The sequence below is a fragment of the Balearica regulorum genome, chromosome 4, assembly GCF_011004875.1.
Source record: "Balearica regulorum gibbericeps isolate bBalReg1 chromosome 4, bBalReg1.pri, whole genome shotgun sequence".
Lineage (NCBI taxonomy): Eukaryota > Metazoa > Chordata > Aves > Gruiformes > Gruidae > Balearica > Balearica regulorum.
In genome coordinates, this window is record NC_046187.1 from 59809083 (window position 1) to 59825178 (window position 16096).

At 36.9% G+C, this 16096-nt stretch overlaps 1 protein-coding gene across 10 annotated transcripts in view; it reads right to left on the reverse strand.

Annotated features, from left to right (window-relative positions):
* Positions 1 to 3441: 3441 nt before the first annotated feature.
* PCDH7 (protocadherin 7) overlaps positions 3442 to 16096 on the reverse strand; it is a 286621-nt gene continuing 273966 nt past the window's right edge. For 8 of the 10 annotated variants that reach the window (XM_075752351.1, XM_075752348.1, XM_075752347.1 and 5 more), the window contains one exon: positions 4933 to 9309. In XM_075752351.1, the coding sequence (XP_075608466.1) occupies positions 8930 to 9309 (380 nt within the window). In that variant the 3' untranslated portion in view covers positions 4933 to 8929. Of the gene's footprint in view, positions 3933 to 4932; positions 9310 to 16096 lie in introns of those variants that run through there. The other 2 variants (XM_075752350.1, XM_075752357.1) reach the window with 2 other exon arrangements.

Genomic DNA, 16096 nt, shown 5'->3' on the forward strand with positions numbered 1-16096 from the left:
TGAGTATCAATAAGAACTTCCTGAAACAAAGCTTTTTACTGCGTTGGCTAACAAAATAGTGTTGAGGGCTGACTATTTGGTGGGTTTTTCTGTTTCTCTGTGTGTGTGTTTGGCTTGGTTTGGCTTGTGGGTTTTTAGAGAGATAGACTTTCAACTCAGTATTCTGCTTCCAGTAGTTGTTAGTATGTCTGTTAAGTAAGAGGGCAGGGGAAAGAGAGATGTGTCTTTTACTTCTGTTATTCTTAACTTACATCATTCATAAGAAGCATCAATCTAGAAGTCTTCTGGTTTTTTATTTTATTCTTTGTTGAGCCATAGTCATGGAGTGCACCCGAAAAATAGATCTCCTCTGACAATAAGTTGAGCAGTTTGCCCTGTGAGAAAACACACCATCTTCCATATATCTTGAACCTGTTGCTTGATAATTTCATATGATGTTTGTAGCCTATTTATTAAGTGAAACTCATGGCTCTCCCCGTGTCTCTTCATGCCATTCATGACTTTATATGGACAACTCTCAAACCTCTAGGTTATCTAGGCTGAGGAGTCCCATCTTATTGATTCTACAACTTTGATCACCCTACTCTGCATCTCTTCTAGTATTTATATCCTTTTTAGTATAGAGGGGTGGAGGTCAGAACTGTGCAAAACATTAATGATGTACCTGCATCTTGATTCAAGCACCAGAATCTATTCTGTTTGATAATCCTTCCTTAATTCTAAGCCTTCACTCAGTTTTTTTTTTTCTGAATGCCACTGAACAGTAAACTTCTGGAAGCTTCAGATCCCATCACTGTGTAAGACAATACAAGATGTATTATTTCTGAATGTTGCTAAATTTATTTCACCTGCAGTCACTCAATACAGAAAAATTATTCTGTAACTCTCAGACGTGACCTTCTCAGCCCATGACTAACCAAAATCTCACCTTTCTTTATTTCTTTCTGAATGCTTTTTTTGACTAGCTGAGTTTTCTTTGGAACTGAAAAGTGGTATTTAACTTTTCTATTAATACATAATAACGTATCTAGCCGACACATTATAGCACCTTGTGGGAGTTATAGTTTGAAGGCCTTGGCACTTTTACATCATTTCACTCAACCAACTCTATGCACTCCTAAATGAGCACATCACACTAGATGGATCGTTAATTAGCTGTTATCATTGTACTGATGACACATAAACACAATCGGAATATTCAACAGAGGCATCCAAACTGATTGGAAACAAGCTTAACTTACCAGGGCTGGGCAAAAGACGAGTCCTCCTTTCTCGTACATATGAAACACTGTTAACTGTACTTCAGAGGGACCTGGGGCATTTGTACATTTTCCTTTCATCTCTACATAAGGCACAGATTAGACCAAGAAGAAATGCACTGCTTGTTATTATAGGGTTGTACCCAGCATGCGGTTTGTTCTTTATCACACACAGCAGCTTTTCAATCCTCTCAGGAGTTCAGGATTTTTTTTTTTTTTATCAGCATAGCACCAGATTATTCTAAATTCAAGGCATATTTCTTGTTCTACCACCTATAAGGACCCTTTTAATATTCAAACTCATATTTAGAGTTATGTGTGAGGGAGTCTACCATGATTTCATGCTCCTAAAGATAAGGGTGGCAACATAAGGCCTGCCAGGTGCTCAGAGGTCAGACTGAAAAAGAATATGAAATCACCTATTCTTCCAGGGCTCTCTTCTAGTTCAGAACAAGGTGGCCAAAAGCTAAGTAGGTGCCAAGCTGATTCCAGGAACTGTCAGCAAAAGGAGACAAACTGAGATTAAAAAATTGCTGTCTTTTGTTTTAGCAACTTATGTGAGATAGGATGCGAGAGACAAACTGAAACAAGTTTGGTAGTTACCCTGTTTTCTAACTCTGTGATCACCATACCCTGCCACATTAAGTGATAGCCACTAATTTATGTGTTTTGTTCTGTCTTACCAAACCTTAGAATAAATATAGGAGCTCATGCTGAAGGTCCCTGTTGTTCAGTATTCTGTCTATCTGACATTGATGACAGAAGTAGACAATTTTCTGGAATCTTGAAGAGTATCTTAAAATGCACTTCAGAAGTGGAAGAAGTCTCCATATGTAATTTTTTTTTTTTTAAATTCTCCTTTCTCTTTTTTGCTTATGAAATTTTTAGCCTCTTCTTTCTTGTTCAGACCTAAATAATAAACCATTATGGTATGTGCAGCAGTTTGTGGATCTTCTCAGACCAACAGGATCCCTTTAATCTTATTCTGTTTTTTTCACTACTTCTTGTCTTATCAAACATATATTCAACTAACTTAGAGCAGACTACTACCAACATAGTCTTGTCTCAGTTAGAATCAGCTTCATTTTCTGGAATCATGTAATGCAGTCACTATATAAGAAAAATCATCAAGAAGATGGTTTACCTCAACTAGACTTAGTACAAGTTATAAAACCTGCAAGTTCTTTTGGAAGAAGTGGAGATGTACACTTGTCTGGGGAAAATATTGGTAGACTCCAGTATTAGAGATTCCATTCATGGGATTTTCTGTAGGTGCTGGAAATCTATGAAATAAAAAGGTAAAAAATTCCAGGTAATAGAGACAGCAATTTTTTCCTATTGCTCTAGTCTTTCCTTCCTTCTCTGATTCCCCACAGAATTGGGAAAAACTTAGTGATTAATTCTTATTTAAGTTACAGTCTCTGGAAAGCAGTGAAAGGTTTAGATTTGAATTCTTGTTTGTTTGCTTGTTTATTCATGGTTATAGTGTAAACATGAAGTGGGTTGCATTGCTGAAAATAGAATAGAAATGTGAATGCTCTATCTTGGCTATCCTGGTCTTTCCAAACCCGCCTTCTTTTGCAGAGAATGCTGTAGAAGCCTGCTGAATTTTGCTTTAGTAAGCTTACAAAGAAGGAATACTAAGATGTAAATATTTTTAACCATTAATTAAATCTTTAAAAACACCACCTTAAATAGACTCACATGCCTTATAATTAGCAAGAATCTTTTTTTAGAAATTACAGTACCATACTGTAGATAGCTACAAATTATGCATTAATATCTCCCTATTTTAGGATTCTTAAATCAGTTTGAAAATCCTAAAGGGATTTATTTCTAACATTTCTGTGCCAATTGCATTGTATTTATTTGCTGTTCTTTGTTTCCTCTTCTCCCAGAGGCTATTCCATGCCACTACAGAATAGGTATTTTGCATTTTTTTTCCCCCTGGTTTCTTGGTAAGTATATCTAAGTCTTTAAACCAGCCATACTTGCTTTAGAAGAAATAGCTCTATGAACTGACTAACTGGAATCCTATCATTTTACTAAGCAATATACTAAATATTCTTGTCCAACTCTGATGTTGCTTTCTTCTTTTGCGTAGGCTAGATGATTTGCACATTTATGAACTATTAAGCATCTTCTATACACTCCCCTCAGGAGGCTCAATAAAGACATGAAATTATTTCTGCCTAGGTCACATTTATTAATTTCAGTCTCTGCATAAGATTTACATTTTACTGCAGTGCAGGAGGGAGAAATGAAGCCAGGGTTAAAGGGGAGCATAAATTGTTAGCTTTCGCCAGTTTATATTATCGTCTCTTACCACTCTCTGTGGTTCAGGAAATTTATTTTATCTTCCTGTAATCACCTTCCTGGATGCAGTTGGTAAACAAGAAGAATGCAGATAAAAGACACGATAAACAAACATAAGGTCATGCTTTGCATACTACATCTAGTATAAAATAAACATGAAAGCTTGATTGAAGTTACTCATTAAAATACTGCTACTGCTGAAAGAGGTTGAGGGGTAGCTCGTTCGACTGTGATGTAGGAGATCTGGGGTCAGCTGGTGGATTGAATTCTCTCCATGGGTATGCAGATTCAGACCTCTGCTTGTGGAAGGAAGAATCTTCCTTGACACGTTCATTAGAGAAGACCAGGCAATGTTAACTGAAAGCACAATCAAAGAAAGAAATTTGCAATGTAAAGTTTATTTAAAAAAAAAAAATAAATTCTGGCCAACCTGTATTCACAAAAATCAAAGCCTAATCTGTAACTAAGGTAAAAAGATAGAAACAGCACTTTCTGTGGTGTTCAGTGGGAAATTGTACACAACGATTTGCAAGGTCTCTGTAGCAATACTGTATTTTGTAGAAAACAACAGGGAGGGGGGTGATTTTTAATCTTCCATTCCTCTCCCCACAAATATATTTTTCACATATTACAACTGATGCAAATCCCAACTTAATGTCTGTTTCGGAACCTGCTTTTTTTTTTTTTTTTTTTAAAACAACCAACCAACTTAAAAAAAGCAGTATGTGACCCAGACAGCTAAGGAATAAACTCTTTTGGCTTCTTAGATGTTCCTTCTTGAGGAGGGTTTGTTCTCAATCTGTAGTTATGCTGACATGGATAATTTGATTCACAGCTAGAAAGAACTGGAGGTTTTAATTTCACATGTTGCTCTGAAATGCTGCATTAATTGTGTTGTTCTTCTCACCATAGATGCTTCACTGACATTGTAGGATTTGTTAATATTTCTAAACTTCTTTGAAAAAATAACAACCTTGCTGATAATTAGAAAATTGCCATAATCGAAATACCTGAGCTTTTACTTAAGACTTGTTGTTCTCCTTAAAATGAAGATTTTAAACACACCTGAATAAGAAGCCCTTTTGAACAGTAATCGGAAACAACTACTATCATTACAAGTACTTTATTTCTACCGCAAAAATAGCTGTATGCTGTCCTGAGTGACAGTAACCTCTACGGAATTTCATTCTGCAGACAGGTAAAACCTCAGCTACATCAGCAGCTGAAGACATGGCCAGCTACAAAGGCAGTTTCATCTTTCTCATGCAAAATATAGGTTAAATATACAAATTAGCATGTGATTTTATCCAGTAGAAGTGGAATAGTCTGTTAGAGAAAGTACGCTGGCAAATGGGCAACCAGTTGAACATGTTATATTTTAATTTGCAGAGACAAAAATGACAAGCAATTTATTTACATAAAACTGTACAAAAGCAAATTAAATTATGTAAATATTTCATAAATAGAGGTGGAATAGCGTTTAATACATTTTGCCATGTTTAGCATAGTTGCGTGCATAGTGACTCATAATAAACAATGATAAATTGTTCTCTGCTTCACTATCAACATCCAAGTTGCAGAACAATAGTCAATGATTAATATTACAAACAGATCGTACCACACTGAATGCAAGTGCTTTAAAATTTAGGAAAAAGTTGCCTGAAAGCATACCCCAGGTAGCTGGTGAATGTTGTAGTCTTCCTTGTTTTATGCTCTTCAGTCAGTAATACAACTTAGCTGACGGATTTTCATTTCTATTGCTATTTCATCTGTTTCATCCCTTCAGGAAACACTGTATATTTATCAGCAATGAAACAGAAGGAAAAATATTTTGTTGTTCAAGTTCCTTACAAATGTTTGGTGATGGCTGGATTTATGGCAAGGTCTTTATCTGTATTCTTTATTTTCCTGCTTGACAGCTTCCTAGGGTAGCCTTTCAGCCAATCATTTCAATCCCATTTAAGTTCTTCCCCCACATAAAAATAATGTTTAACTTTTTTCCTGAAACTCAGGCAGCAGGCCAGTCAGAAACCATATTGAATAAACATAGTGGATCTGACATCCAGAATGAGCATTAGATTTTAGACCAAAGCTATTGAATTTTCTAATACATATAATGTTATATATTAATGCATCAATCTATAAAGGTGCCCTAATGTAAAATACATGCAAAGCTCCTTTGAGTTTCCCTTGGAAGAAAATAAAAGGATGATTTCTATACTGAACAACTGAAAAGTGATGATGGCTAAAAGCAATTAAAAAAAAAAACCCAACCAAAACCCAGCGATTTTCCTGGCAACATGAACTGGTAACACCTTGCTAAAGAACTATAACATAAACTGATTGTAGTTTTCCAGGCAGCAGAATTAAAAACAAATAAAAACAACCCCAAACCCCACACAAATAGTAATAAAAAAAAAAACCCCAAGACCTACTTAAACCACAGCCTTGTGTTAATAATGCTTAAGACTGGTCCATTAACTGAGTTTGGCAAAAGGCTTGTTTTTAAATATATTATTTATAATTTCTCAGAAAATAAACACAGGTAAATATACAGGTTCAAAAAAGTTGGGAATAGCCCCTTATCCCTCAGTGTCCAAACCCAACTACCACTTTACCATAATAATAGGTATAAAAGGCACAGTTGCATATTTCGCATTCACCCTAATTATTTTTTATAGTTTTATTTGTTTATTTTTATACAAAAGCACTCTATTTATGGAGTGGCACCAGATTTAACCTATTTCAAATAAAGAGGAAAAATACAAACACAAAATATATTTGTGTGTCATGCCAGGTCAGAAGAGTAATCAGCATATTAATAGTGGCTAGTTCCACTAGAATTACTGTGAATACTTACAGTAGATAGAATTTTTTAAAAAAATTCTTTCACACTCATTTTAGATCTAAGGAGATGCGCACAAGTAAAGTATTTAATGACTGTCTTATGTGGTGCAAAAACTGGCGAGTGACTGCTGATCCGTTTAATCTGAAGGTCTTCTATGACCTGTATTATTAGCCTTGTAGAAAAAGGGTCTAAGAATATATGGAACCAAGCTACCTAATTTTTTTTTGTGTGTAATATTAAATAAAATCTTATTAAAGGAAATTTTATTGAACATTTGTGTTATGCAATTGTGTATTCTGTTGAAACGTGCAAGAAAAATGTGTATACATTACATAAGCATTTTAGAAGCATTTTTAAACAGGTACTTACAGATTATACAAAGCAGTAACTGCTGTATGCAGTGTCATAACAAAGTACTAGTTTGCATCTCTCCATATTACTTAAATAATTAAACATAAAAATGTTCAATCATTATTAATCTTTGATTTTATTATTTTCTTCCTAAAATGTGCCCATTCATCATAGCTGCTATACACAAACTAATGTTACTTGAAGAAAGTAAACTCGAGAGAGGAAAACAAAATGGCCAATAATGGCACATCCCACTATATGGAGAAGTGAATTCAAAAGATAAATGTGATGAGTTGTATTCATTTGCCAACCTCTACTTTAGGCTGTTTAAGGTTATTTCTATGCAATTCTTCAAAGCAAGAAACTACCCAAAGCTACATTGTGACTACAGTATACTAGAGAGCCATCTAGTCATGCCTTAATGCCAGGTTAAATAGCCAGGGATTTGAGTGCTTTCCCCCTCCTTGAGCTGTCCTCGCTGCGTTGTTCGATTGTCGCTTTCATCTGAACGTCTGAGCTCAGTCTGTCATTACTACAGCATCAGCTACAAAGCAACTGGTTGAAGTTCTGCACGTTTTGTTGCTTTTATTGCACAAAAACCTGTTTCATTTCCTCTTCCTCTCAAGAAGCGCTCACCATGAGAATCATTACAGCCCAGAGCTCTTGCATGTCATGGTAGCTTGGACTCCTTTTGACTCATCTTGATCTGCTAGGTGAGTACCATACCACTGTTTATCAGACCATTTTCTACCTAGCCTAAATGTTCCAAGTCTTGACATCATTTAGTATTGCACTTCTCTTGATTTTAATGCACTTGTGTTTCAAGAAAACCTGCGTTGTATCTTTGACATAATTGAAGCAATTGGTAATCTACAACACTGATGACAAAAGACTTAGCAATCATTCCTTGTACTCTGAAAAGAAGGTTTTATGTTTGACTTGTAATATTCTCTTGTCACTGCATCATCCCATTGTCCACCCTTTCCATCCCACCAAGCATTCTCATTAAAACAGCCTTCTATTACAACTACTAGCTTTTAATTTTGATCTTAAAAATTCCCTGGAACTGGCATATGCAATATATCATACACAGCATCTGCTGCAACATATCATGTCATTACAAAAACACCCACATCAGTTCCTTTGGGCATTCAATTGAACCACACTGGGGAAAAAAAAAAAAAAAATAATTGTGTCATCTGGGCTTGTGAACTGTGCTGCTGTGCAAAATGTAACTGAAGGTGTATTATGTGTGTATTTGTGAATACATTAGTTTTCTAAGCCAAGCCCCAATACTTAGCAGTTCCCCTGATCCATTGTGTGATCTTTGGCCTTTTTGTTATTACCATCTTCCCAGCTATATGTTAGTCTTGCCCAAAATAACGCTTTTAACAGTTTATCGTTACTATCCTACAGTATATGTGTTACTAATTGTGTTTACGTTGAAGTAATCATTACAGAGAATGAGAGAGAAGGAGAGAAAGAGACACAGCAAGAACACGTTTGTTCTATGGATAAAACAGAACCAGAGTTCATGAATCGTAGGAAATATGCCATGTTTTTTGACTGCAGTCTCAGGCTGAACGTTTTTCTGTTGCTTCCAGCCTCAGATGAGAGGTGAGAATATTAAAGCTGTGGTCTTCACAAAGTGCCTATTAATGATTATTCCTTTATATTTCTCACTATATCTGTATGGTTTCTGAAGGATTGTCCCTGGTGGGGATCAGCAATATTCAGATGATATGTTTCGAATACATTTTCCCTGACTTGTTATCCTCAACAAGCCAGATGACAATCAAACAAAATGCGTGGCTTAACTCATGCTTTTGCAGAGGGGAGACAACAGTGTGTTGTGTTCTTTTTAATCAAGCTCGTTACTATGGGAGGAATTTGCAACCATAGATTTAGGAAAATAAAAATCAGTGAGGGGGAATTAGACATGCAAGTAACAACGTTTTCTACATTGTACAGTATAGTCAGGCAGACAGTATAATTAAATGCCTGCTATGGAGGCAGAAGTGGCAGGCAGATCTTTCGTCTCTTTGGTGGCCCCCTCTTTTTTTGTTTCTTTTTTTTGTTAAAATTGTTTTGATTTTAAGACTTTTGCCCCTTTTCTTTCTTATAATATGAAAGAACTTTGTTGCTGCTTTTTAGCCTACAGGTAAACTTCTCTTCTAGTTAGAGTATTGACAGGAGATGGCTTGTATTCCCCTGTCTGTGCAAGGGGGATATCCTCTGGATTGCCTTCTTCATTTTTGTTGAAACTAGCCGTGCTGAAGGTCTCATAGGATGAGGTCAACTTTTTGTTAAGGAGGTTTCTGTTGCGATCACCCATGAGGGAGGCTTCTCCATTGGCCAGCTTCTCCTGACTGCCCCGTTCATCGACAGGCATGAAAGTGGAGAGTTTTGGCTGGCTCTTCTGCTTTCTTTCAGGAGAAGTGCGAACTGGCATCCAGCAGGAGTCCGAGTGGCCATATTCATCACACTCTCGGGTACACTTCCCTGTCAGGGCTACATCTGGTAGAGGCCTTGAATCTGAAAGTAAAATAGAGTTGTCTTTACAAATGAATAATATTGTAATGACTTCCACTGAAACTGAGAATCCTTAAATTCGCAAAAGGTATTTTTAAAGGTCTTGGTAAGAATGTTGCAATAAGTTCCTCACTAATAGTTTTTTTTACGTTGCATATGCACATAGGCAACAAGCGGATCTGTACAGTTATCCTCAACCTCAAGAACTGAAAAAATAAGGCTATTAAGCCACTTCCTGTGCTTGTAAATCAATCTCAAAAGCATTTGGCATTAAGTACTGAATGAATTTTGATGTCTAAAAGAGTCAACCACGCACTTAATTCCATACTGCCATTTTTTCTGCGATTATTAAAAATACCTTTATTTGAATTTTTTGTAAAGAATGCTTTGAATTTATGTGAAAAGAACTTGAGGCCCTGGACCCCGCAAATACTTATAAACATGCTTAACTCCCTGCAAGTGTGAGCCAGCTCCATTACTGCCAATGAGACTCAATTTGGATATCATGTAAACCTCTGCTTGTATTTGAATGAGGCACGCATTGTTAGTACACAATGTTATGTGAATCGTACAATCAATCAATGATTAGTAGGAGCATACAAAAAAAACTGCTTTTGGTTATGAATGTAATCTAACATATGAATAAAGCTGTTCTGTGTGTTGTATGTGTGTGGAGGGACAGGGAGAATCGGAGCGCTGCCTGAATAGATGCACTAACATTTTACATGTGACTTGTGTTAGAAGGTGTCCTGTGCCAGATCACTGCGTCTAACCTTTCTAGCCACTCTAGTTGTAAGAGTTTTCACTAGCAAAGTTCATGGGACTGCAGGATTGACTCCTACCTGATAAAAACAGAAGTAGTTTTTAATATTCATATTTTGATACCTTCATTACAATTGAATTAACAAGCTACCTCAACTGTTTTAAGCATTGGGTAAGAGTCTGAAACCTTGTTTTTGTTCAGTTATACTGTACTTTATGGTCTACAAGAAATAGCTGGAGCTGCCTACAAAGTAACAACATGATATTCAAACAATGTTGACAAAGAAAAACAATAAACAAGTAAATGATTTTTTTCTAATTCATTTGATATGACTTTCATATGATATGACTTACTTGATGAAACTTTTTGGTTTCTTTTACAAAAAAAATTGATTATTTTGAAAAGGAGCAAGGAGCTTCAACATGGAAACACAGTCAGGTACTTTATATGGGCTGTGGCAACTTTCTACCTTCCCAAATTTATGAGAACAGTAATTTTACCAGTAATCACACATGCCTTATAAAATATCTTTCAAAGACCTATTCAGCTTTCATTCTGTTTTGCCTATTTTTTTTCCTTTGATTTTGGCTGCCAGATGACCTTCTCAAACAGTGACAATTCCAACTGTGAAATTTTTATAAATTTATTAAAAAAACCACTGCTGAGGTGTAAAAAAAAAAAAAAAAAAAGCAACCAAAAATCCTTTGTCTCTTCCAAAATAAACTGGTTTAATTTAAAATATTTACAAGTACTTGCAGAACAAGCATATTTCATTTCAGCAGCTGCAGATTTAATCCTGATAGAATTGCAAAAGCTCTTGAAAGTCAGATTCATGTTCATCCTGTCCTGATTTTTTAATACATTTAAACTTTCATTTAATTAGTAATTTGTTGCAGTATTATAAAGAATATATACATTATTTATTATTAACAGTTGTCAAAAATTTTATAGAATCTACTGCATGTATTCTGACTACTGCATAATATTTCAATATGTCACTGATTTTAAGGAGGAAAACAGTACTGATGTTTAGATAACTGAGAAACTCTGTAGCTAAGATGTATAAGGCTGGGAGGAGGGAATTGAGGTTTTCGTTTATTTGGGTTTTTTTTTTTTCCCCAGTTGTACTTTTTAAGGCTTTTGCATTTAGACTCAGCCACGATTCCACATTTTTTCAATGAAGAATGCAAAGACTATCAATTTTCAGATGACTGTGTTCTGGAGATGGAGACAGAAGACAGGAAAATTCTCTATTTCTCAGCTAAATCTAGTATTATTCTGGCACTCCCTAAAGGTAAGAAGCATAATTAACTGCTGAGCTGCACTTGATGTGCTTTGATTTTTAAACAGAAAACCCCATATTTTTACAACAGGGCAAACCCCCTTCCCATCTAAATCTCAATAAACTCTTCAACAGCACCTTATTTCCAAACAGTGACCGTTAAGCATTATGCTTGCTACTAGTATGTCAATTATTAATCTGGCAGAATATTAGCAAATGTTTATCAAGGCAATATGTCCGACCTTAATTTAAAACATAGGAGTATGTGTTTATTGAAAGGGGGGTTTTAGTTGTTGTGTTTAGTTTGTTGGGTTTTTTTCCACACTGAAACAGTTAAAGTCTCATTATATCTGATGGTTTCTTTTTAATGCAAACAAGTCTTGAGGCAGCATTCCTCGGGTTCATAAAAATCCTTCCCTTGCTAATCGTCCTTGAATCATGCACTTGAAAATTTACCATTTTGCATTGTAGCGTATCCCTTATTCACTTCTGGACAAATATTAGAATTCCTTAATGTAAAGCATGAGGCCTTGCTGTACAATTCAGCCTTACAGTGCTTTTTTATGAAATGATAACCTCTAAGTAAGCATGTGGCTGACTCGCCCTGTTGGGTTATGCGATAAACCTCATCTTCACACCCCCAGAAAAGCTCAGAGAGACACTGGCAGGATAATAATAGCCCAAATAATACCCTGACAGGGCCATCAACCCATCAAAGGTCCATGGGCCCAGGCGAGCACAGGGGTGTACAGTGGCAGATAGGAACACGAATCAAGGACTGGGGAGGAACAACCACCTTGTCCGTGCTCCTCCTAGGGCTATCCTAGCAGAACCATCAGCCCCATTATCCAGGCATGAAACCCATCACGGTGAGTCACTTGGCAGCTGCTGTCCAGATCACCCTTCCGTCTAACGGAGCGGGGGGGGGGGTTGCTGCCTAGGTATGTAGGACACATTAGGGGATATGGGGGGGAAAGCTGTTTGGGATAGCACAGGGCTTATCATGCAGTGTTTAAGGGAGGAACCAAAGTGAGGAGAAGGGAGGGCTTTAGGTGATCTGAGGCAGAACAAGAGTGGGAAAACACAGAGATAACGGGATAAAAGGGCCAGTCACATGTAAATAGTTTGCTGACTAATAAGCTTCTCTGGTTGTACCCTGTACCTGATCAGCACCATCTGTCCTATCTTCTTATTAAATTCCTTTCTAACTCTTTCTTGGGTATGGGCTCCCTATTATGTGTGCATATGCACGTATTCATAAGCGCATGTCCATTCTCACAAGTGGACTTCCATCCTGTCCAGCCAGAGAGGGGAGCAGAATGAGGCCGCTGGTGCTGTCTGTGTTTGCTCCGAGTGTCTGTGATCTCTGTGGCCTACTGTGTATATATATTTGGTGTATATGTGTGCTCTGTGTGTGTGCCTACCAGAATACATCATCTTTGCTGCTGGTTGGACCTGGGGACAAGGAGCAGCAGCAGCCTAGCCTCCCTGCGGCCATCAGATCCGGTGTGATGTATTTTCCTCTAAAACACCCTTCAATTAGTATTTGGCATGTAGAGTTAATGTAGCCTTCTACTGCATTGCTTTCTTGCATCTGCTCTAAGAGCTTGAATCAGGACAGCATTTAAGCACACATTTAGTGTAACATGTTTTGAAATCTGTTCTGTTTCACTGCTCTTCTATTTAAAAGATGGACTTAACTTCAGCATTTGGGGGGGGGGGAGAAGGTGAGATGGTGCAGGGAAGGAGGGAACATTTTTTGTGTGTGTGTGATACCAGAAGATGGGTAAAACACCCAGCGCTGTCAGGACTAAACTATCACCAGTATCTAAACTGGTCAGTTAAGGACAACTTGGGTACTTTATACACTGCAGTAAATAACAGATTTAAGCTTCATTTCAAATTGCCACGCTGTTTTAGCTATAAAGTAATTTAATGTATTTTGCTAATTCCCTGAACAGAGTGACCCTCTTTTGCAGAGTAGCAAGTTTATGCTCCTATGTTTACGTTACCTGTCACATGGAGTTGTGAATAATCTCTGAATTTGGGGGGAGGAGTTACTCTTGTCCTCTAGCATAATTTACATCCAAACACATCTATCTCTAAGTTTTCTAAGTACTCCTTAGTTTAAAAGTTAAACACTTTAGGAGCGACCACACTGCTAGCTGACAAGCCTAATGGAATATAACACAGCAAAGAATTTGTTGGCAGAGTTGGCAAATCATCAAGGAAGACTACAACAGATTTCTACCATGGTTACATATCTGGAAACTGACTCAAATAAGTCCTTAAAATGCCAGTTATTAATAAACAAATTTTATCACAGTGCTAATTAGTGAGAAAGGAGACCTGGAGGGATAATATTTCTTGTCATACAGAAATTTGGAGATTTGAAGTTAGGTTTACCTGTTTATACATAGACTACTCAAATTTAAGCTTTTATTTGCATAAAATTATCTTCAGAGTTACAATGGAAGATGTCATCTAAGTTACTTTCAAACATATCCCCTTATGGTGTCTCTACATCAGAACTAGGTATTGCTTGACTATTTACAAAGTCATTGTAAACCCAGTTCCTAAAATACCGATATTTAGACAGTTGTCAGGTATACATATAAATGGAGATTTCAAAGGTGAATATTTATAAAGCAGATTTCACTTGCTACTTCTCAGACTCCAGCTTAAAAAAAAATTGGAGAACACTAAGTTACAGGACCTCACGATCTATTTTCTCATTGCATCCAGTATAAGTTTCCATTACCAATTTCCAGATTTAGCTGATAAAAGTTTTGTGGGTTTATTATTGGAGTTATTTTTAATAATAATTTTATTATTAATGGAGTTATCATTAATCCAACAAATCTTTAAACATTTATCACTAATTTCTGAGACAGTGATGGTGTATGTTTTCCCTGGTTTTGGCTGAGATAGAGTTAATTTTCTTTCTCATAGCCAGTATAATTCTATGTTTTGGACTTAGTATGAGAATAATGTTGATAACTGATGGTTTTAGTTGTTGCTAGGTAGTTGTAATTTTTACACTAAGTCAAGGACATTTATGTATTTATATTTATCTTCCTTTGTTATCCTATTAAACTGTCTTTATCTCAACCCCTGAGTTTTTTGTCCATTCTCCTCCCCATCCCCTTGCTAGGGGGAGGAGCGAGTGGCTACATGGTGCTCAGTTACTGGCTGGGGTTCAACCACGACAACCATAAAACTTTTTATGAAAGCATGCAAATGAATGGAGTTATTTATATGTATGTTCATATTTCTGTCAGTCTGTAGCTGACTTGTTTTAGGGCTGGAAGGATTACTTGTTATCAAAAAAAAAAAAAAAAAAAAAAAAAGGCAGGCACCCACCATGGCAGTGTGGAGAGGGAAAACATGTTCTATGCCCAGCTTAAAGCCAAAAAAGTTAACAACCAAAATATTCCACCCAAGCAATTTTCCATTATTTTCTCTCCTCCCATTCCTTACCAAAGAAGGTCAATATATTTTATCGAGTACCAAGAAAGTATGAACACAGTAGCCAACAAGTACGTTAAAAGCTACATGCTTTTTTCGTACACACGCATTGCAGAAATATAATCAAGGATGCACACTCACTCTGGCTCCACTCTGCACATTTTTTAACAACCGTTCTTGTACAATATATTTTATACAAGTCCAGTGTTATCAATTAGTATCAATAACACATACGGTCTTTTGGAGAAAGATGCAAGGAGCTTTTAATTTTCTCATCTTTTTGTAAACCACACACAAAGCCTATGGTAATGACAGACTTTAGATGTACTTAAGTAGTCACGAACTCTGTTCCACTTGTTGTCACTGGAGACGGAAAACGCTGTGGAACAATACTGACACCCTATCTAGACACAGTAACTTTAATATGTCCAGAAAGAGCTCTGTGCCTAGAAAGCATTCCTAACTGCAGACCTTTTCTTGGAGCACATGACCACAGTAGCTGTACAGCACTATGGCAGTGCAACGCTGCTGTACTTCTGTAAGCCATGCAGCTTGGTCCACAGGATCTGAGGAGTCATTAGCAGATGAGTCCTAAAGAGTATCTATGACAAATCAATGACTACGTGCAGATTTTGCTGCCTTTTCCCATTGATAGACCCGTAATATCCCTGCATGGTTCCAGTTATTGAGGACCTGTAAAGAATGCCTGTGCAGTGGTTCCAGACTGCTGCGAGAAAACAAAAAAGGAGTAACAACTGTCATATGGTAATCATAGCGACTGTGGTTTGGATGAGCCACTTTTCATCCCATCTTTTCCTGCACTCTCTACACAAATACATTACATTCAGAGGATCATCCAAACTTCAAGTGAAACACCAGTAAGACTGTGTAATTAAACAGGAGTCCATTTACATAGCTTTTATATTAAACGGTTGTCTGTTTTATGAGCTGTGTGATTGGAGACACAATAGAGCTCTTAAAGCATAATAAGTATTGACTACATGATCAGTGAACAATAATGCAGAAAACAACTGAGAGGGTACATATTGTAGAAAATTACGGTTTACGGGGGTGGGGGTGGTGGGGGGGAGCTAAGCTGTAGCGATACACAGCTACAGCAGTACTGTCTTTGAAATTCCTGCCTCCTAATTGCAGTAATTCAGGAACTGCATCCCAGTTAGTTAGTGCTGTGGAATATTCTGACATGCCAAGACACTATTAAAATACTTAAACATGTTTGAAGGCATCAGCAACTTCTTTCTCTACACCTTAGGCTA